Source organism: Phasianus colchicus, chromosome 3 (genome assembly GCF_987193195.1).
Source record: "Phasianus colchicus chromosome 3, bPhaCol1.hap1.1, whole genome shotgun sequence".
Classification (NCBI taxonomy): Eukaryota; Metazoa; Chordata; class Aves; order Galliformes; family Phasianidae; genus Phasianus; species Phasianus colchicus.
The window spans coordinates 84013142-84035369 of NC_143438.1; the positions used below are offsets into that span (position 1 = coordinate 84013142).

Below are 22228 nucleotides of genomic sequence, written 5' to 3' on the forward strand. Positions count from 1 at the left end.
TATCTGTCATAAAGAAACATTGAACGTGCTGGGATTCCTGCCATGGTGAACTGTAAAACCTTGCATCCTCATAGAGAAACCCACAGCTTCTCATCAGATATATCTAAGGTCTGTTCTGCATTAGCTTCTTAGCAGGGCGCCGAAGAGATCTTAGCTCACCAGGGGAGTGAGCTAGGAGCAGAGGAGCTGGGTGCATAGGGTAATTGCAGTGTCCAATATAGGGTTGCAACTGTTTTCTAAAGTCAAATAGAACAACCTGTAATGTAAGTTTTCTTTTAGATCTCCTTTGGGAACTGGGCAGATGAGTAGCTGGCAACAAGGTGGGAGACTTCCTCTCAGCTCTCAGTAACTAGAGCTATGGCTTGATCTGCAGATAGAAGACATTCTCCAGTATCTGTCAAAGATCAGAAGTAGGGGATGGACATCACTGATGTACATACAGTCCATCAGACTCATCTGTCCATATGTAGTACCTTCAAGGGCAAGCTGTCAGCGTGTGTTACTGACAGAAACATTCAGAGTTTTCACGATATATATAACATATGTACCTTCATGTGCATGAAAGATTAAGAGCAGAGAGATGACTGTGAACATCACTGAGAATTAAAGCAGGCTGGCAGATGGGCAGAACAGTCAGGATGTAAAGAACATAGGGCAGAATGTCTTTGCAGATAACATCCCTCTTGCCTGAGCTGTGTTTCATCTCTTTGTGCCTTATTTTAATGCATTTCTCAAGTGCAGTAAGATCAGTTGAAGTGTTATTATTCTTTGTCTAAAACAATTTGAAGTTAGGAGAGACGGCTTTATTATACTCTTGGTGTTTAACAATGCACTTTTCTTCCCCTAAGAAAATGATTTAGGCCACTGTAGTTTCTTTATGTCATGGATATGATTCATTTTGGCCATGGGAGGAGAATGACAGTTACTTGCTGCACAAACCTTTCCTGTGATTCATGGAGTGCCATTTATGTCAGCCTTGAAGGAGACACTTCATATGCATCCTAGCAGGAAGGAAAAAGAGCCTGAACACAGTTACCAGATAGGATATGGAAGTTGAGTGGGAGGGAAGGGAGAGGGGAGAAGGAAATGTTGCATGGATGCCAGAATTCTGTCTGTGTTATCCATTTACCTACTTAATGGAAAATGGATATGTACCAAGTTTATGTATAATTAAGGGAAATATCATAACTGTAATTACCATGTTCACAAAATAGTACGGCTTATTATATAACTTTTTGGGGTAAATATATCTTAAAACCCTTCCTGCCATCTCTGGGATCCATCACTGTTTCATACAGTGTGCAGTTCCTAGCCCTGAGTGTTGCTGCTAAGCTGGGATGGCCATGGACAGTGCTTTGTCTTAGCTTTGTGCACCGAGAGATTTTTGTGCTCTGACATGCAAATGCAGTTAGCAACTTGAGAAATGTACTAGCTTGCCAAATAGGAAACGGTCTTCCTTTATTTGCACACATATGCACAAAATTTAAAGAGCTATACTGTGATTTTCTTCCTAAAAATAACAGTGCAGATTGGCTACTTAAGCTGCTTGTAAAAAAGAATTCTCCATTACGTGGCTGTTCCTAATGCTGCATGAGGACTGTGGGCACTTTCACGGCTTCCAGCTGCATCTCATGGTTTTCTTTATACCTGGAAAGTGCAGATAGAAATAAATGGGAGCAGGAGAAGCAGAAATTTATATATCCTAATTCCTGAAGGCAGAAATGTAGTTAATTTCCTGAACAGGTTGGGGGCTTGTGGCTGTGTGTCCTCCACTGCTGGCAGCACCTGTGTCAGAAGGTAGTGCTGTGCCCATGGCACCTGCAGTGAGTCCTTGTCCAGCTGAGGAAATGCATAGCAGTGTCAGAATGAGAAAGCAGAGGTGTAGTTAGAGATGAAAGGAGTGACAATAGGAACAATAAAGTAGAGAATAGAAGTGGATGTGAATTGCTAAGCACGTGTTCTGTGTGTTCATTGATTTTTCCCTGGCAATTAAAATGTTACTGTCTGATTCACCAGTATTACTCAGTTTTCCCTTATGGCTTGGCTTATAAAATGCTGTCTCAATTTTGATTTCACATTAGCTATGTTTACTGGGGACAATGGGGTCTAGCTATAGCTGTGGACTATACCACACTGAAAGGGCATTTAAGTTTCTTGTGAATTTTTCTGAAGCAATGTGATGAGTCATGAAATACAACTTTTGCAGAAAATATCCTGATTGCCTAATGACTAGGTGTTGGTAGCTGAAATTACACACACTCTCTCTGGTTCACATGAAACCAGGGAAGTGTCCTTCTGAGTAAGCTGTTTGTTCAAGTTACCCAAGAAATGTCAAGGTTTACGGTTGCAAAATAGGAAAGAAGTATGTGTTGGAGGAGCTTGGAAACACCTGCTGTGCCTTGTGGCATTAACTGCACCATCTGTAAAGAAAAAAATGCCTCCTGAAATGTACACAGCCAATCATCCATGTGCAACATGCTTTGTTTTGCAGATGATGAAGAGGATGTTAAAAGCATGGAAAATGTCATGTTAGAGTATGCTGCATTGGACAGAGAGCTTAATCATTACATGAGAGCATTTGAAGAGACGGTAGATCAGGTAAACCATCAACTTCTGTAAAGGTTACTAAGCTATATCCTTATTTAAGTATTGTCCTGTTACAAATGCTGCATCAAAGTGCTATAGCTGGAAAAATAGGCCCTTGAACAATATAAAATACTGAGGTCAGCAGTCCAGCTGTTCACCCCTAATGACACATCTGTGTGCTGCTGCTTTCCACACAACTCCTGCTGCAGGGACAGCACAGGGGGAGCAACACTGTGTGTGCTGCCATGGGCTCCAGAGGTGGCAGCTCTGTGCTGTGAGGAAGATGGAGGTGGCACAGTGAGGAAGGCGGCCCATTTCAGGGACTACTAAGTGGCTGTGGCAGCAGAGGGACTGATGATGCCCGATTTCCACTGTCTTTCAGCCCACGTGGGTTTGCTGATGCTTAGTAAGGGTGAGTTTGTGAATTGTTCTCCCAGTTTGCTGCCTGAACCCTCATTTTTGCAAGAGCATGTCAGTGTTTTCAGTGGTTTCCAGCTCAGTGCACGGCAGTTGCACAAGAGGCGCTACGAACCCAGCGGTGCTTGCGCAAGCTGCTCTCCAGCGAGCTGCGCTCATCAGCGGATGCCGCGGCCCAGAGACCCGGGCCCGCCGCCTCCGCTCGCCGCAGCCGCAAGGGGGCGCCATGGCCACGGCAGCGCAGGTACAGAGGCAGATCCAGGCATCCAGAGAGCGCGTTTCACTTCTGCCTGCTGCCTGAGGGCAGGAAGGGCCCACGGAGGGACCTGCAGAGGCTGGATCTATGGGCTGAGGCCAACTGGATGAAGTTCAGCAAGTTCTAATGCCAGGTCCTGCACTTCGGTCACTACAACCCCAGGCAACGCTACGGTCTTGTGGCAGAGTGGCTGGAAAGGATTTGAGAGTGCTGGTTGACAGCTGGCTGCACGTGGGCCAGCAGTGTGCCCAGGTGGCCAACAGCACCCTGGCTTGTATCAGCAATAGTGTGACCTGCAGGAGCAGGAAGGTGATTGTCCTCGTGTACTCTGTGCTGGTGAGGTGCACCTTGAATGCTGTGTTCAGCTTTGGTTCCCTCACTGCGAGACAGATATGAAAGCCTTGCAGTGTGTCCAGAGAAGGGCAGCAAAACTATGAGGGATCTGGAGCACCATCTCATGGGGAGCGGTTGAGGGAACTGGGATTGTTCAGTCATAGAAGAGGAGGCTCAGGGAAGACCTTATTGCTCTCTACAACTCCATGAAAGAGGCTGTGGTGAGGTGGGGCACGGCCTCTTCTCCCAGATAACAGTGGTGAGACAAGCAAGAAAGGCCTCAAGTTGCACCAGAGGATGTTCATGTTGAATGTTTCTTCTCAGAAGGAGTGGTGAGGCATTGGAACGTGCTGCCAGGGAAGTCCCTGGGGGTGTTCAACAACCGTGTAGACGTAGCACTGAGGGACATGGTTTAAGTGGCATGGTAATGATGGGCTGATGGTTGTACTAGGTGATGTTAATGGTCTTTTCCAACCTTAATGAATCTGTGATTCATGAGGGGAAGTTTAAACTGGACATTAGGAAAAGTTTTTGTGCTGTGTGTACAGTCAGACACCTGAATGGGCTTCCTAGCAAGGTGGCTGTCAGTGTTCAGGAGGCGTTGGGATACTGCCTACAGTCGTGTGCTTTCAATTTTGGTTAGCCCTGAAGTGGTCACGTTGTCGTGTTGGAGAAGTTCTGAATGACCCTTCCAACTGAACTGCTTTACTCTACTCCTACCCTATATTACCCTACCCTATCCTATCCCAGTGCTTGGAGAACTCATCTTTCAAAGTAACCCATTTTTATATCCGCTAATAGACACTCAGGTGTCAATTCTCGAGGGACTTCTCTGGAGGAAGCAGAAGCATGTCCCTAATTTCCCTTCAAGAAATCTGTGCTTCAAAGCATTAAGGCATTGGAGCATGTCATGTTGTTTGTTTGTTAATTTTCTTGCTCTTTTTAAAACAAAAGGAGGAGAGCAAAGCTATGCAGCCTTGTGCTAGTTCTGTTCTGAGAAATGGCTGACTTTTTTGTTTTGTAGGAAGGTTTTCCTTTAAGTTTTAAGCATCCTGAATCAGATGTTGGCTGAAAAATAGCCATTCAAATAATCAAATGTTACATGTTCAAAAGGAGATGGAAAATGTGTCTACATCAGCAAGTGTTGGACAGCATACACACTGTTCCTCATGTAGCCTTTAAATATGTATTTCAACATACGTCACCATAGCTGCAGTCTTCCTAGCCTATACTTCTTAGGATTGGGACAGTTAAGAATTGTTCCTTTTTATTGGAAGTATTAATGGTTTTTAAAGCTTTCCTAATAAAACATCGTCCTCACATCATTAGAGATTAATGGTATATAACTGAAACATGGTAGGTTTATATTTTAATTGTAAACTGTTAACTAATTGATGTCTTGTTGTTGAAACGCTATAATAAGAATTTTCAGTAATCTCGTGTTAGGAGTATAAAGAGGGAGAGTATAAAGGCCTGTGCCCTAACTAGCAAAGTGCTCAAACCCTGCTTACTTGGTGTGCATTTACTCACAGTCTTCAAGTTATCCATGGACTTAACTGCTTGCTGAAGCAGCAGTAACATGGGCCTTGGTAGGTCAGTGATACATGCATGACTTTTATGTCATGCATCAACCTGCACTCTTGTGAAAAATAAATAAATAAAAATCCTGGAAGGTTGATTTTCTTTTCTTTTCTTTTTTTTTTTTTTTCCTCCCTCATTTAGCTCATTTATATTGTGTCAGAGATCCTTGCTTGCTAAAACAAGCTCCTGTCCTGTTTGTTCATTCCTAAGACTTTAAATGTGCAGCTCCAAGACATTTAGCACATGTAAGGGTCTGTATGGATTATAAAGCCAGTGAAGTTTGATCTTAGCCTCTAGCTACACTTCTCCTATCTCTGGGCCCTACTTCACTGGGAATTTTCTGTACTTTCCACTGCCAGTATGCTGAGCACACCTTTGAGTGTAAAGAGAAATAAACGTGTATAACGTAGAACAATATGTATGAAGCAGAACAAATATATGAATTGTTCTCTAAATAGTAACAGCCCCTGCTTTGTGCTGGAGGATAGCTGTATGCAGTGCCTTCAGAACTGCACAGTGTATTTCCTGTTAGCTGTCAGAAACCAATTTCAAATTTACTTTTGGGAAACAAAGATACTGTTGCTGAATTAGGGCAACACCTGGAGGCAGCTGTAGAAAGGGTTGGGTTTAAAATAGCCTCTGCTGGCTTGCTCCCTGGTGCCATCTGAACTCCTTGCCTGAGGGCATTCTGCGGGAAGCTGCAGCAGGTCATTGGGTTTCATAAGCTGACTGCTTTTTGTATCCTGTCTTGACAATATTTGTCTCAAACTGGAAAACGTGCTTTATTATCTAACTACTCTGTGAGTTTGTCTGCTGTCATCTTATCACATCTGTAGTTTCTTCAGGCGGCTGTGAATCTGAAAGTGGGTTATATTTTGTTTTACCTTCTAATCACCTGCTTATAGTCCACGTGCAACTGGAAGTTAGAAAGGTAAGGAGACAGCACCAGTTAAAATTCCAGATTTATCATTTCATTATGCATATGTTTAAATGACAGTCAAGCAGGTACTGCACAAAAGAAGTATGTCATGTAAATGACAAATAACTAGCATGAGGATAGGGCTACATGTTCTTGAAAGCTGAATTTTTATTGGTTTGTACTGCAGTCAGTAGAATACAGAAGGTGAAACATATCAGCATCCTCCTCTGGTTGAATCAGCAGCCCGCTGAGTAAGAAATGAGCAATTGAATCACAGTGTTTCCAACAATAGGCTGTGGGAAACCCTTTGTCTGTGGAAACTCCCTGTGCCACTGGATTTTCTTGTACCTGTGGAATGACTGGACTCCTACTGCTGCTGCCTTTTTGATTTTTAACAAATATATTTTTAAAAAGTTACCTAACGTTTGGGTCCTTTCCAAGCATAGTCAGGACAGTACTCATATTTTTCATGTAGCAACAGCAACAAGAGAAGACTGATGGGGTTGGAGTATGTCTTGCTGACTGCTTTATATGTGGGAGCTCACCAGAGTGATTGGGACCCAGGTTGACTTAGCCATCTCAAGCGTCCCCTACCCTGGGAGAGCTCCCATGTGCTCAGTGTCAGCATATTGTGCCTGCTCTCTCATTGCTTTCTAGGTTAGAAAGGGTGTTGGCTGTGGACACCCATCGCTCACTCTTCTTTTCAAACATTTGGCTCTTTGAGGGGCAGCAAGAACTGGGGTAAATTTTCTGAAGTTCCCAGATTTCTCTAAATAAAGTGAATCAAAAGATATTCTAGATCTGTCTAGAAAACAGGGAAGACCTAATGTAGCGTTGTTCCTGCCTCTCTTTTCTTCTATGCTCCCATCTCTCATCATCATCATTAAATTTGGCAGGAAAAGGGAACCTGGCATTTTTTTTCCTTCTGAGAGGAGCATTGAGTTTGGTAGTGGCATTGCTGGCAAGGTTGACTTAGTTCTTCCTGTTATAAGTTTCTGCTTTGCCAAACAAGCGTTTGTCTTGCTCGTATTGCATCTTGCTTTTGCTAAATATCATTGCTGTGAGGAAGTTTGAAATCTAAACCTGAGTGATGTGGAAGAAAAACAAGAGATGTGTTTAAGAAAAGTTTTAAGGGTCGTACTTAAGGAATGGCTGATAACAGAAAGAGAAAGATAAAAGGGTAGAGGGTGTGGGCTTGGGAAATCTTGAATTCATGTAGAGGGGTCACTAAGTGGCTGATTGAAAGATTACTCAGAAAGCTGTGGTGTTAAGGGAAGAAAAAGGAGGAGGATATTAGAAGCTGTTTTGATGCTTTGGTTTTATCCCTTCTTCTTTCACAGCTTTCCCATGCTGTTTTAGGTGGGTGATTTATATCAGCCTGTCAGTGGCTGCTGATGTATGTCATCTTTGCTTTGATTGCCCTTCATGGAAATATGGAAATATTCATGGAAATATTCATGGAAATATGAGCACTTGAGCTCAGTTTGTTAATCAAGGATGGTTATGGTTTGAACACAGGAAGTGAATTCAACGTCTTGTGTTTTTTTGGGTTTTTTTTGGTTTTTTTTTCCTGGCTTTTGTCTGTAAGGGAGCATACAGCTTGCATAGCTGTGAATCCTGCACATGAGTTGAAGTATGGATGCTCTATTCAGCTCTATGTGATGTTATGTTTTTTCAAGTGTTCAGTCTTCCCTTGACAAAGATGAGCAGTGTTTTGTCTCTACAAAATAGGCAGGAAGTACTCTAAACTCTTAACATTTGTTTTGTATTTTTGGTAATAGTTCTCTTTTAGACCAGTAACCTCATTGCAGGGGATGGAGGAGATGTTTGTTCCCTTTGTCAGTATTGTAGAGCAGATCACATTGCATAGGGATCTGTGGTCTATATGGCTCAGAGCATATGGGTTTTAATCCTGCAGAGCATTAATTCCTTTCAACGATGCAGGCTGTCTTCGTTCCGAGAAGCAGCTTCTAATTGATTTGAGTACATGTGTAGAAAAGGAAAGAATCCTATGTAAAACTGTACTGTATGGGAAAGTCCATGGGCTTTGTTTGACACAGAAACTGTTCAGAAGAATTCTGATTTCTTCACTTACAACATAATATTCTAATGGCTGGGGCAGTCCTCGCTAGTCTGAGAAAAATGGTGGAGATTTGAAAGTATCATCAGTGACACCTGTTGCCTATTAACAGGCAGGGCTGTGCCTCAAAATCAGATTGTTGCTTTGTCTTCTGTTAGGCTAAGTAACAGGATGACTATGAAACCCTGATTTCATATATATATGTGTATAAGTATACACATATGAGTTAATTCAGGACTCTATGGCACTGCACAGTGATTGGCAATGTGATAGCACTGAAGTGCTGTCTCTGAGACTGTTTTTGACACAAAACTTCCTAGGGCCTCTCTGGATTTGACAGAGGCTCGAGAAACAGCCTGGTTTGGCACTGATACTTTCTTAATGAGCACCTTGCTTTTCTTTTTCTTCTTGCTGTACTGTCACGATGACCGCACGTTTTAGGGCAAAAGCCACAGGTGATGTCTGTATCTGTAACTGTGACCTTTAGTATTCCCGCTGACTTCAGAGCATTTGTACTTTTTGAAACGTGCAGTGCATCAGTGTTTCTTAATTCACAAATATTGTATGCTTGTCCTGACAATTTCGAGTTGCTCATTTCCTCCAAAAAGTCCTCTGCTACACAGACGCTGCTGAGAAAGATGTCTCTGAAGTCTGCTCCCACGGAAAAAGCTTTACTGAAAAGGAGAAATCTTCTTTGGGCTAGTGGGAAAAGTAAAAAGAGCTCTTGCAGTCCTTCCCTACGTTTATTCTGACTCTGTCATTGTAGAAGCCAATGAATCTGTCTTGAGGTTCACTTATAGTGTACTGAACTGCACCATCAGCAGCAACAGGTCAATCCTTTGGTGAAAAATGCTGTACCTGCACCATGGCTTTTCTCCCATCAAACAGTAAATAGATTTCTGGGGAATTTCTTTCAAATTTTTTATGAAGTCTTTTTTTAACACTGGATGGCCATTGTTTTGGTACACTGGGCACTAATTAAAATTGCTCTTCGCTGCTGCTTGTTGACTTGCTGTCTACTAATGAAGCCATTTCAGACTAGCTTATGGACGCTTATAGACTTCTTATAGAAGAAACAAAGTACAGACATTGTGCCAAATCCTTCTCATGACTTGGGCAGGCCAACAAGAGGGAAAACAGTGTGTGACTGTAGTTGTGCCTCCGCGTAGATATAATGCCATGAGGCTTAATAAATCTTTTGCAGACACACTCAATCCTGGCACTTCATGGCTTTGAAATTCTTTATCACTTTTAAGTTTATTCTTTGCAATTCCTTTGATGTAGTTTATAATCAATAGCACAGTGCTTGTAGTCTCCAAACAGCGGTTCAAACAGTATTGCCCTATTCTAGCTGTGTACTTAATTCCTGCAAAAACTGGGACAAAGATGCATTTCAACACATTTCTAGTGTTTACTTTTTAATATTTGCTTTACCTTTTGTGTCTCTCTCTATGTGTTGGGCTAAGCATTTGATAGAAGCCGATTTTTTTATTTCCCAAGAGTTAGTAATTCATGTGTATAGTTCATTACAATAATACGGTGAGAGTCCACATTTAATAAGCCACAGTAGAAATACTTGTCTAGTAAGCAGTATAGAAAGCAGTAGGAGTAGTGTTCTTTGATTTATGTGGGTTATACAGCACATCTTCAGTAGTGTCTCCTAACAAGCATAAAAACATGCCCTGCTTTTTGGAGTCTTAACCCTGGAAGCCCTTGCACATGAACATCTGTATATTTGACTTCTCTGTGGTGACATTTGTCAAGCTAAACATGTTCTTAAATATTTGCAGTGTCAACTCTGTTTTGCTGAAATGTGTCTTGGCTGTGTGGGTAGGGGTGAAGCAGCAGGGCCAAAGCTGGTTGCAGAATGAGGATTTGGGTGAAAAGAAGTGCTCCTCATGTGGAGCTGGGACCTCCGTAGATGGGTAGCAGCAGTGAGAGTGGTTAGAACAAATCTGCAAAAAAAATCCTCAGGACTCCATCTTAATTTGAAATCTGTATTTGCTATGATGGGCAGTGGTTTTGTCCTGTAGGAAGCAAACTAGCCTGGGATGAAGGAAGGCTGGATACTATTTCCAGGTCTGCTAAGAGCTTACGTGGTTGACCATGACAAATTGTTTTGCTCTGTGCCGTGGGCTATGGTCCTGTGTTCATTAATGCCACTTTTGTGTAGTACCAAACTGCCTGGTAGTGAGTTCTCATCAATTAAGGCAGATCACAAGATACCACGCTCCTGCTGGCTGCATGTTCCTTGCAGAAGGATGGACGCTACCTGGTGGGTATAATTCAGTGCAAAATTAGAATTGGCAGAGTGAGTTGTGCTTCATCAGTGCATCAAGCAGCTGTGGTGTTTTTGATCTTGTTCTACACATACTGAAACTGAATTTACTATCTAGCCCAACCACGATCTCTGTTTCCACATCTGTGAAATGTGAATGGTATCTCAGTCTGTAAAGAGGTTTTTTTTTTTTTCTATCTGAAGATTTCAAAGCAATTTGTGTTTAGCTTTGTTATGATTTTATTTTAATGCTAGGGATTGTAATTGGCGGTCTGAACTGTTTCTGGGATTCCAGAGGGTCAGAACAGAGAACAACTGAAAGTCCCTGTGGTTTGAATCCCTGCTTTTCTAGGCAATGTCTGCGTTTCAGAGGTGACATGAGTTAATGCTGACTGGCTGAGCTTACTCTAGTGAAGGGAGATAAAATTATGAAATGTGCTATTGGTAGGTGTTGAGGTAGACAGCCGGTGCAAATTAAAAGGCCATCTTCATCTCCCATCAGGGATTATTATTTTTTGTTGTTGATGAAACCTATTGCTGGAAACAGTGGAGCCGTAGCTTCAGTTGATCAGCAGAGAAAACAGTCTTTCAAATTAACCACCTCATCTGGAAAGCTCCTGCTGACAGCACAAGGATTTAAATGCTGGGGCCACTGTTGAGGGGAATGCTGAGGGCTGAGTGATTCTCAGCAGTGGGGGGTTTTGACTTGAAATTAATTTCTCCTGTTAATTGAACACACCCAATTTGATCAGTGTCTTTGGGGAGACAAGTTTGGAATGTTTTCCATAAAATGTCTCTCTCCAAATGTTCAGTATTGTTTTAATTAGTATAATTGTTTCCAGATAGTTTGTGCGTATTTTAATATTCCTCCTCCAAAGTTTAAATGTTAGACGACTCATTTAAAAACATGTGCTCTCTCTTCGTATGTTTTCCTGACCTTATCGATAAAAGTATTAAGTTTCACAGATCTTCCCTCTGCTAAACTCTTAGCAGCTTTATGATAAATCACAGATGAAGTGTTGCTCACAGCATTAATAAATCACACTCTTTTTTCAGTGCTGATGCTACCGTGAATGGTTTTGTTTTTGTTAAAGAATGTCACTTAGATCTATTAGAAGTTGTTACTTTCGTTTGTAGCTTCCTCATAGCTTACATCATTTGGGACTTTGGTGAGTTGTCCAGAGCTGCACATCAGCAGGAGTGTGCATATAAGAAACTACATGTAGTTCACAGAATCACCAAGGTTGGAAAAGACCTACAGGATCATCCAGTCCAACCATCCGCCTAGCACAAGTGTTCTCACTAAACCACGTCCCTCAACACAACATCCAAACGTTCCTTGAACACCTCCAGGGTTGGTGACTCCACCACCTCCCTGGGCAGCCCATTCCACTGCCTGACCACTCTTTCAGAGAAGTAGTTCAGAATGTACTGTATTCCTGTGACTTCATAATATGCATTGTATTGAATGTTTATCCCTTAGAGAACTGCATATTTTGCGCCTTTGCTAAAATGGGAAGAACTGAAGGTTTGTGGAGCGTTTTGTTGTTTTCTTTAGTGTTGGGAGGTTAAAAGCAGCTTTGTGTGATTGCTTTTATTTCACTGAATGATGACTTTGTCAGGATTTTCAGCACATGTGCACAGCCTGTTCTGCAAATGTTGAACTGTCTTTCCTTCTCACCTTTCTCTTTACTCCTGTTGATGGGAGGTAGTGCTTGGAAAGGAAAAAAAGAAAAAGCATGACTTCTTTGTGGTTTGCTGCAGTATGCAACTCTGCCTACTTTAATGCCTATTAAAATTAGAAATATATACTGCTTAAAAGTGTATATACATGTAATTATCTTTCCAACTTGAGATAGATAGGTTTCAGGGAAGACCCAAATCCTGCCAGAAATCACTACCAGATGGCACAGTATCTCCCGAGTGTGGTCCTGCATTGATAACCTACTGTGGGTTACAGACACTCTGCTTGATAATAAAGGTTGGCAAGCTGAACTAATTTCTGGGCTCTCATCTTATTTAGCTAAGTGCATAACCTGACTAAGCTGAAGCATTTATTTTATCCTTAGATTTGTGGATTAACACGTAAGGACGTTTTAAAAGGCGCTATGCTCAAAACTTCCATGTAAAGTGTAATGTTCACATCAATGCTGGCACACATTGCACCTGATAAATTACAGAAACACACAGAAGTGAAAAGCTTTGTGATGTTACTACTGTTAATTCTTTTTTTTCCAAATGTTTGTGCCTTACTGTGTTGCCACTGCTTCAGTATGAACATTTCCCAGCATTCGTTCAACTAGATGCTCATCCTTTGTTCAAAGCTGTTATGATGCTATTTTTTCTCCAGCAGTCTGTTGTGTGGGTTCTGTGTAGAGCAAGACAAGTTTACAAGGGTTTCTGGAAAGATGGCAGCCTTTGCAGGGCAATCTCACAGGGTGTGGTTTTGTGGTGTGTGCTAATTGTTGTAATGATGGTGTGTGGGCTGTGAATGAAATATTTCTCCATAGATATTTTTATGCTTACTTGAAGGTGATTAAGGGATACAGGTAAAGGCCAGCCTGTGCTAAAGGTAGTTTGGTCCGGTTCAGTAAAACGGTGTTGAAACAGAGGATTTCTGGACTCAGTTATTAAAATCCCTGCTGTGCCACCTTTATGCTCCCTAAAGCAATCCCCCACCTTTCTCATCTTGCTCTGTTAAACTCTACTAATGGAGTCATAGCCCTCATCACTGCCCCTTCACCCAGGAGTCATAGAATCACCTAGGTTAGAACAGACCTTCATATCACCAAGTGCAGCCATCATCCCATCACTAAACCATGTCCCTTAGTGCCATGTCCCATACATCTCTTTTAAGTACCTCCAGACTCCACCACTTCCCTGGGCATCCCATTCCAATGCTTGAACACGTTGGTGAAGAAGTCCTTACCAGTGTCCCAGCTAAACCTGCTCTGGTGCAACTTGAGAGCATTCCAGCATTACATCCTGTCCCTGGACACCTGAGAAAAGAGTCCAACACCCTCCTTGCAGCAACTTCCTGTCAGGTAGTTATAGATTGCTGACCTCTCCCCTCAGCCTCCTCTTCTCTGTACTAAAAACCCTCAGTTTCCTCAGCTGCTCATAATTTTTGCTTCCTGATCCCTTCACCAGCTTAACTACTGTTGTCTGCACAAGGGCTTGAGTCTGCACTCAAGCAACTCATCATCATTCTTATAGTGAGGAACCCAAAACTGAACGCAGTATTGGAGGTGTGGTCTCCATGAGTGCAGATGAACAAACCCTTCCCATGTCCAGCTTCCAGGCTATTTCTGATGCAGGCCAAGATGCTACTGACCTTCGTGGCCACCTGGGCACACTGCTGGCTCATGTTCAGCCAGCTGTCGAGCTGTACCCCAGGTCTTTTTCTGCTGGGTAACTTTCCAGCCACTCTGCCCCACATGTTTGCTGTTATGTCCCAATGCAGTACCCAACATTAAGACTTGCTGAATGTTACATGATTGGACATGGCATATTGATTACATTCGTTTTGTTGGACAACTGCACTTCCTCTCTCCCTGCTTCCCCCCTTACAGCCTGAGGATTTAGAATCCCTTTCTTGTCCTCTTCTTTCAACCAAAACTGGAGCTGGCTGTTACTAATCTGATGGCGTGCACTTGGAGAAGGCTTACAGAAGCATTGGCTCTTCCCCATCCACAACAGTGTGTGATATCTCCTGGCAGACAAAATCCAACAGAACAGTAGAGATCCTGTTGAGCAACGTCTTACAAGAATCTGACCTAGTAGTCACATTTGCACACTACTGTCCTAGTCAATTATAGCGATGTATGCCTCTGCTAACGCTGTGTGAGTTAATTAGTCCTGAAAGTAGCTAGTCATCCTCTTTAATCTACCAGTTAAGTTTGCATGTGCCGGGCCTCCTTCATCAGTCAGTCTTAAAAACATATATACAGACAGATGCCATCAATCAGGTTTATATGCACAGCGTAAAAAACTGTAGTTTGAAAGTGTATTAGTGCCCCAAACGAGCCACAATACTCATAAGTACTTTGAATCATTTTTTTTTAGTGCTTTTAAGTCTGTTAATTTGTTAAGAGAAGAACAATTTTTTATTGTAAGTAGAAAATCCAGATAAAGTAAAAAGTACCCAGAGGATCACAGGTGTGGCTTTACTTCGTTCGAAGAGAAACTGTCAATTATTTCAGATAAGAGATGACTATAATAGCATTATGTACAGCCATGGATGAAACAGAAATGCTTATTCATTATGTGTCACATAAAAACAAAGGGCCCTTTAATGAAATTACCTAGCAGCAGCTTTTAAACCAGAAGAGGAAGTAACATTCTACACAGTGAATAATTAAATTGTGGAATTAATTACCACAGGATGTTATGGAGACCAGAAGCATCAAAGGGTTCAAAAATCCACTGGGCAAATTCGTGGAAGAAAGAGCCACTCACAGCCATTAGATACAAATACAGTCACAGACCTGGGAAATCTCTAACGTGCAGGTTGCAAGGAGTAGGAGAACAATACGTTGGGGAACAGCTGAATATCTTTTTATTCATCACTCTTGTTATACTCCTTCTCCAGGTTTTTGCTGCTGCCTGTGTTAATGATGAGAATGTGCCAGATAGATCTTTGGTCTGATGCACTGCTCACATCATTATGCAATAGAAATCAAACTATGTAAAAAATACAGAACGAACACGCACTACCACATCCCGAAATTGATGTTGGCTGGCTGGCTGCCTAGTTTTAGAGGAATAACATTCACACTGTTTCAAACCTATTTAGGAACGTAGTTCTATCTAAAAACTACCTTTTGCCTCCAAAATTGTAATATATAGAACATTTTCAGGGTATCTAGTAATTTATCTTTGTGTTCTTGCTCTTACATTTGATGATTTCAAAAATAAGTAAATGAACATCATCTGCTCAGGGCATTGTTACATAATTGAAAAATTCTTAATCTCAGAGCTCACTGCAAATCCGTATCATATAAAACCACACAAACCATTTAATAATTAGGTAGCAGCAGATAAAATCCTCCTTGAAGTTAGCGTAGCTACACCCACTTGGACCAAAGGAAAGAGAGGCCTTCAGCTAGATCCTTGTCATGCAGCCACTTTTTTCCCTTAATGCCTAAGAAAAACTTAATAACTTGTTCAAAGTATCGAATCAGGCATGTAACATGGATGAGAGAAGATGAACTTCAGCTCTGGGTGAGTGTCTTACTGGGCTGCTTAGACGTGGTGGAATTCCAACTTTAGTACCTGCTCTGATCTCAGGCACACTGCTTGGGATGAAATGTTTTCCTGAGCAGTTAGGATCCATACAGTGTAGGTTTTTACTTATTTTAATAGATGACTCTTTGAGATTCTTGGAACATAAAAATGCATTTTATATACTTATTAGCAGTGTTATACACTAGAGATGTGGTCCAACCGGGATTCTATATGTGATCAACAAAGTTCAGGCACGGTTGCATTTTACAGAAGAAAACTGAGAGCCCATAAAGCATGTTATTTATTTATTTATTTATTTATTTTAAAAAGAAAGTATTAAGTTGATTGTCAGAAAAAAATATGTTTTTTTATACCTTTTCATTTGCTAAGGAAGGCTTGGGTCCATCATTTTGTGACTCTTTTCCAAATAGCTTTCCCTCCCTGCAAACTCCAGTTTCTCCATGTCAGCCTGACCTCAGTGCCAGGGAAGGTTATCTTGAGTGACATCACAAAGCATGTGCAGGACAACCAGGGGATCAAGCTCAGCCAGTATGGGTCACAAAAAGCAGATTCTTTTTGACCAACCTCATCTCCTATGATTGAGTGACCATCCAGGTGGATGAGGGAAAGGCTGTTGATGTGGTCTACCTAGACTTCAGCAAATTTGACACTGTCTCACAGTATTTTCCTGGGAAAGCTGGCAGCCCGTGGCTTGGACAGCTACACTCTTTACTGGGTGAAGAGCTGTCTGGAGGGTTGGGCACAGGTGCTAAATGGACTTAAATCCAGCTGGTGACCGGTCATGAGTGGTGTTTCCCAGGGACTGGTATTGTGACCTGTCCTCTTCAATATCTTTATTGATGACTTGGATGACGGCAGTGAGTGCACCCTCAGTAAGTTTGCAGATGACACCAAGCTGGGAGGAAGCATTGGTCTGTGTGAGGGTAGGATGGCCCTATAGAGGGATCTGAGCAGGCTGGATCACTGGGCTGAAGCCAGTGGAATGAAGTTCAACAAGACAAAGTGCCTGGTCCTGCACTTTGGCCGCAACAGCCCCAGGCAACACTACAGGCTTTGGTCACATTGGCTGGAAGTTTGTGTGGAAGAAGTGGATCTGACTGATGCTTGGCTAAACATGAGCCAGTAGTGTGCCCAGGTGGCCAAGAAGGCCAATGGCATCCTGGCTTGTATCAGAAAGTGTTGCTAGCAGGAGCAGGGAGGTGATCATTCCTCTGTACTTAGCACTGGTGAGGCCTAACCTCAAATATTGTGTTCAGTTTTGAGCCCCTCACTGCAAGAAAGACATTGAGACCCTGGAGCGTGTCCAGAAAAGGGCAATGAAGCTGTTGAGGGGTCTGGAGCACAAATCTTATGAGGAGTGGCTGAGGGAACTGGGAACTGGGATTGTTCATCTGGAGGAGGCTCAGGGGGGACCTTAATCACTGTCTACAACTTCCTGAAAGGACGTTGTGGTGAGGTGAGAATCAGCTTTTTCTCTCACATAACTAGCAGTAGTACTGCATAGTGAGAATGACCTTAAGTTGTGCCAGGGGAAGTTCAGGTTGGATGTTAAGAAAAGTTTCTTCTCTGAAAGAGTGGTCAGGTGCTGGAACAGGCTGCCCAGGGAGGTGGTTGAGTCATCATTCCTGAAAGTGTTCATGAAACATTTAGATGTTGTACTGAGGAACATGGTTTAGTGGGGAATACTGGTAGTAGGTGGGTGGTTGGACTGGATGATTTTGGTTTTTTCCAACCTTGGTGATTATGTGATTCTATGATTCTATTCTTTGATTCTGCAGTACAGTGTTTTGCCAGGTACTGTCTGCCAGTTAGATGTCAAACTAACTATTTACTGCAGGTGTTATCCTCTCAACAGAGCAATCCCACTGATTTTCAATCTACTGACTAGCCCATTTGATTATATTCACCACTCTCCCCATGTCTGCCTAGCAGGTCATTTCATCATGTACAGCAATCAGGTTGATCAAGCACGATCTACCAATTGTAAGTCCATCTTGATTAATGCTGATTGACTTTTTGTTCACTGCATGTTTGGAAGTGCATTCCAAAAGGATGTGGTACGTAATCATTTCAGGGACTGAGGTGAGGCTAACCAGCTTGTAGTTGCCCCAGTCCTTTCTCATGCCTTTTTTAAAGGCAGAGATAACACTTGCTTTTCTCCTGTTGTCACAGAATCATAGAATCATAGAATCACAAGGTTGAAAAGGACCTACAAGATCATCTAGTCTAACTGTCCTTCCATTACTGTTGCTACCACAAGCACTAAACCATGTCGCGTAGCTCCTCATCCAGATGCCTCTTGAACACTGCCAGGGATGGCGACCCCACCACCTCCCTGGGCAGCCATTCCAGTGCCTGACCACTCTCTGAGAGAAAAAGTTTTTTCTTATGTCATGGACCTGTCCTGATAGATATGTTTTTTATAGGTAACTGACAAGGCATCTTGGAGTCACATCAGCCAGTTCTCCCACAGTATTCTTCTGGAGAAGGTGGCAACCCATGGCTTGGACAGCTACACTCTTTGCTGGGTGAAAAGGTGGCTGGAGGGCTGGGCCCAGAGAGTGGTGGTAAATGGAGTTAAATCCAGCTGTCGACTGAGCATAAGTGATGTTCCCCAGGGGTTGGTACTGGGGTTGGTCCTGGGGCCAATACTGGGTATTGGTAACTTGGGTGAGGGGATTGAGTGCACGCTCAGTAAGTTTGCAGATGACACCAAGTTGTGTTGATCTGTGTGAGAGTAGGATGGCTCTACAGAGCGATCTGGACCAGCTCTGGATCACTGGGCTGAGGCCAGTGGAATGAAGTTCAGCAAGACAAAGTGCCTGGTCCTGCACTTTGGCCACAACAGCCCCAGGCAACACTACAGGCTTTGGTCACATTGGCTGGAAGTTTGTGTGGAAGAAATGGACCTGATGTTCATCAGCTGTTGGCTAAACATGAGCCAGCAGTGAGCCCAGGTGGCCAAGAAGGCCAATGGCATCCTGGCTTGTATCAGAAAATGTTGCCAGCAGGAGAAGGGAGGTGATTATTCCTCTGTTTTCAGCAGTGGTGAGGCGATGCTTCGAGTAGTGACAGTGAAGCTGTTGAGGGGTCTTATAGCTGTCTACAGCTCCCTGAAAGGAGGTAGTGGTGAGGTGAGTGTTGGCCTCTTCTCTTGCATAACCAGCAATAGGACTAGCAGGAGTGGCCTCAAGTTGCACCAGGGGACATTCAGGTGAGATGTTAGGAAAAATTTCTTTTCTGAAAAAGTGATTAGGCACTTGCATGGACTTTCTAGGGAGATGGTTGAGTCACTGTCCCTGGAGGTGTTCACAAACTGTTTAGAAGTTGCACTAAGGAACATAGTGGTAGGTGAATGGTAGGACTTAGATGTTCTTGGAAGTTTTTTCCAACTTCGGTGATTCTGTGATTCTTTCGGCTCTTTCTGATGATTCTTGTCTGGCAGAATTGAATGTTGATTTGAATACATTTAGCTGTTCTTCAACTCATTCCTAACTTTTCTTCCATTAACTGCTCCTTTCCAACCGGTCCTGGTACAACTGGAAATCTTGGAGTAATCATTGCCTCTGATGATTTAGGCAAACATATGATGAGTACTTCAGCCTTTTCCAACACAAAGATCACTAGTCTGTGTACCTCATTCTTTAACATCTGCACATTTTCTCTGATCTTACAGAATTTCTTCTTGCTGCCATCACTTGTTTTAACTGTAAACATACTTTGGTTTCCTGGTTTTGTCTCTAAGCATGAAAGCACTGCTTTTGTATTTCCTTTTTGTTGCCCGTTCTTTCTTTCAGTTCATTAAGGAGCTCCCTGCCTATTCAAGTGAGCCTTCTACTGAAATGTCTAGTCTTCTTTTACAACAGGATGATTTATTCCTGATTTATCAGTAAGTTTTCTGTAAGAATTCAGCACCTATTGCCGGCATCTTTTGTGTCAGTTTCCCAGGAGTTTCAGCTAAACGACTCCTAACAATTGTTAGGTTCAGTTGCCTAAAGTCCTGAATCCTACAGCTTCTGCTTACCTTCTCAGTCATTTTCTGGATCCTCAGTACAATCAGTATGTGGTCACTGCTCCCAAGCTAATGTTGGTGGCCACATTTGCCACTTGTTCTTCCCTGTTTATGCTCACTGGTTGAGTATTGACCTTGCTTGGTCTCTTTAGCAGCTGTATTGAAAAGTTATCAGTGAAGTCTGGAAACATTCTGGAATGCTGGCACAATGCCATAGTGCTCACATGGTTGAAATCCCCAAGGAGTACGAAGTCCAATAAGTGGATTTTAGATTATTTTAGATTATCCACTTCTTCCCATCGGTCAGATGGTCTGTAAAAGGTCCCCAATGCCATGTGACCAGTACTGCTCTTGCCTTTGCTTTTGATCATAAGATTCCTGGTGGATCTATCTGTTTTACACTGGAACTCCACGTGGACAGTGAGATACTCTGTAAGACAGTGCAGCTGCCCTTCTCACAACTTGTTCTTCTTGACCAGTCCTTATGACACTTTTCCAGTCATGCATGGTATCCCATTTCATCTTTGTGATCCTGATCACAATCATAACTCTCTGACTCTGCACGGACTTCCAGTTCTTCTTGTTCATTGCCCAAGCTTGATGCATTAGTTTCCAAATGCTTGTCCAAGCTCTGTGCATTTGTATTCAGATACTGGTGGTAAGGCTCTGCATGCCCTCCCTTCTGAGTAGGAATGTGTAACTTTCCCTTCTAGGCTTTTCTCACACATTCTTTCTGCTCCATATGCACCATCTCCTTACCTCTGGGCATAAGTACTCATCCCTCAGAGAATTTAATTTAAAGCCATCCTCACTAAGTGAGCAGATTTCTTCACAGAGGTGTTTTTGTCAGATGCTTCCCTATCTTCATAGCAGTCCTTCAAGGCATCAGTCTCCTGGCTACATCTGCTAGCCAAACTTCTCCCTTGACTAGAAGAGTTGAAGAAAGCAGGACTGGGATTTCTGCCATCCCATGTTTGCTCAGATCTCTGTGCTTCATTTGAGCTGCTTGGGATTTCCCTTGGCTGTGTTACTTCTGTTCTACAAGGATTAGCAGCAAGTGGCAAAATCTGGGAGGCTGAATAAATGATGACAGTCTGTCTGCACTGTCAGTGACCTTGGCTCTGGATGAGGAGCACACCTGCCTGGATAGCAGGGCTGAATTCATCTGTCTCATGTGGGGGATCATCAACAGTTACCTGGTGTAGGGAACCTGCTTTGTCAAGGGGGCTGGACTCAATGATTTCTGGAGGTCCCTTCCAACCCCTACAATTCTGTGATTCTGTGATTCTGTAACAGTCACTAACATGGCTGCATCTCAGTGCTCATAATAATCCAAAGACTTGGGATACCCACTCAGTATTTGCTCCCAAAACACCCACTGCTTTTCCAAACTGTTAGTGAGGCTCAGCTGGAGAAGGAAACAGAGCTTTATTCCTGTTACCCAAAGTCACTGGCATCCAGCTTCTACACTCTGCTTGTTCCTGTCCTCTTCCTTCGGTCATACTTTCCTTCTTATCCTACTGGCCTCAACCTGCTGCCTTGGAGAAACTTCTTCAAACCTGTTGTTCTCCCTTGCATCAGCCCTGATGTGGCAGTGGTATCTCTGTGATTTCTTATTCTCCCTGCAGTCCATCTGCCAAATTTACTGCTTTGGTTCTGTATTCATTTCCCTTTGGCAGGCTCCTTGCTGCTGGGGCTCCCCTGGTGGGCAGGAAACTGATACAGGAGAGCTTTGCCCCTCCTGAGTTTCTCACCTGGCAGCAAGCTGCTCACGGTGCCAATTAGTTCTTTTGTTCCTGCTGTGTGTCCCGCCTTGTGATTGCTGGTACTGTCATGCATTGCTGCTTACTGCACTGCTGTTCAAAGCCAGGGCTGTGATCTGGGGATGAGTTAATTCTGCTGCTTTATGAATGGGATTAGCAGTCCTAGTGTAGGGGTAGACAAATTATTTATGATTGCTGATTTATGTAGGATTTGGTTTTCTGTGCTTTCCGTAACTACCATGCAGTAAAGTAAATATATGTTATTTTTCTTCTGTGAAGTATTTTTAGTAAATCCTCGGTGCCTGTTTTATTGAATGACTAATGCATTTTGGTACATCTGTATTACATCTATACTGAGTCATTTTGTTTTGTAATGGTGTATTTAAATGTTAAAATCTCTACAGAAATTAAATATTGTAAAAGACTTTAACCTTTTGTTCTGGGGATTGGTTTGTGCTGGCATTATGTCACCACTACCCTCTGCTATGGCAAAGAGCTCCTGTAAGCTGAAGGCTCTGGGAGTGGTGTATCGCAAAAACATTTCTGTAAGCCATAAATGAACCAGTATGTTTTTGCACAGCCAAAATTCTGTTTTTTTGAATCAGATCTTCCCCTCTTGCTGTGTAATGTTGTCACATGTAACATTTCACAATTCTCTGTTGGACTCTTAAGTTTTCCTAGGCCACTGCTCACCCAACACTTCTAAAATTTTCCTTTCTCTCTTCTCAGACTGCCGTTAATTCACATTTTGAAACT

The 22228-nt window shown here is 42.7% G+C and overlaps 1 protein-coding gene across 1 annotated transcript in view; it reads left to right on the forward strand.

Annotated features, from left to right (window-relative positions):
• The window catches only part of NSMCE2 (NSE2 SUMO ligase component of SMC5/6 complex), a 130200-nt gene that overhangs the window by 26438 nt on the left and 81534 nt on the right, over positions 1-22228 (forward strand). Inside the window, exon 3 of the mRNA XM_031591216.2 lies at positions 2492-2598. Within this exon, the coding sequence (XP_031447076.2) occupies positions 2492-2598 (107 nt within the window). The remainder of the gene's footprint in view (positions 1-2491; positions 2599-22228) is intronic.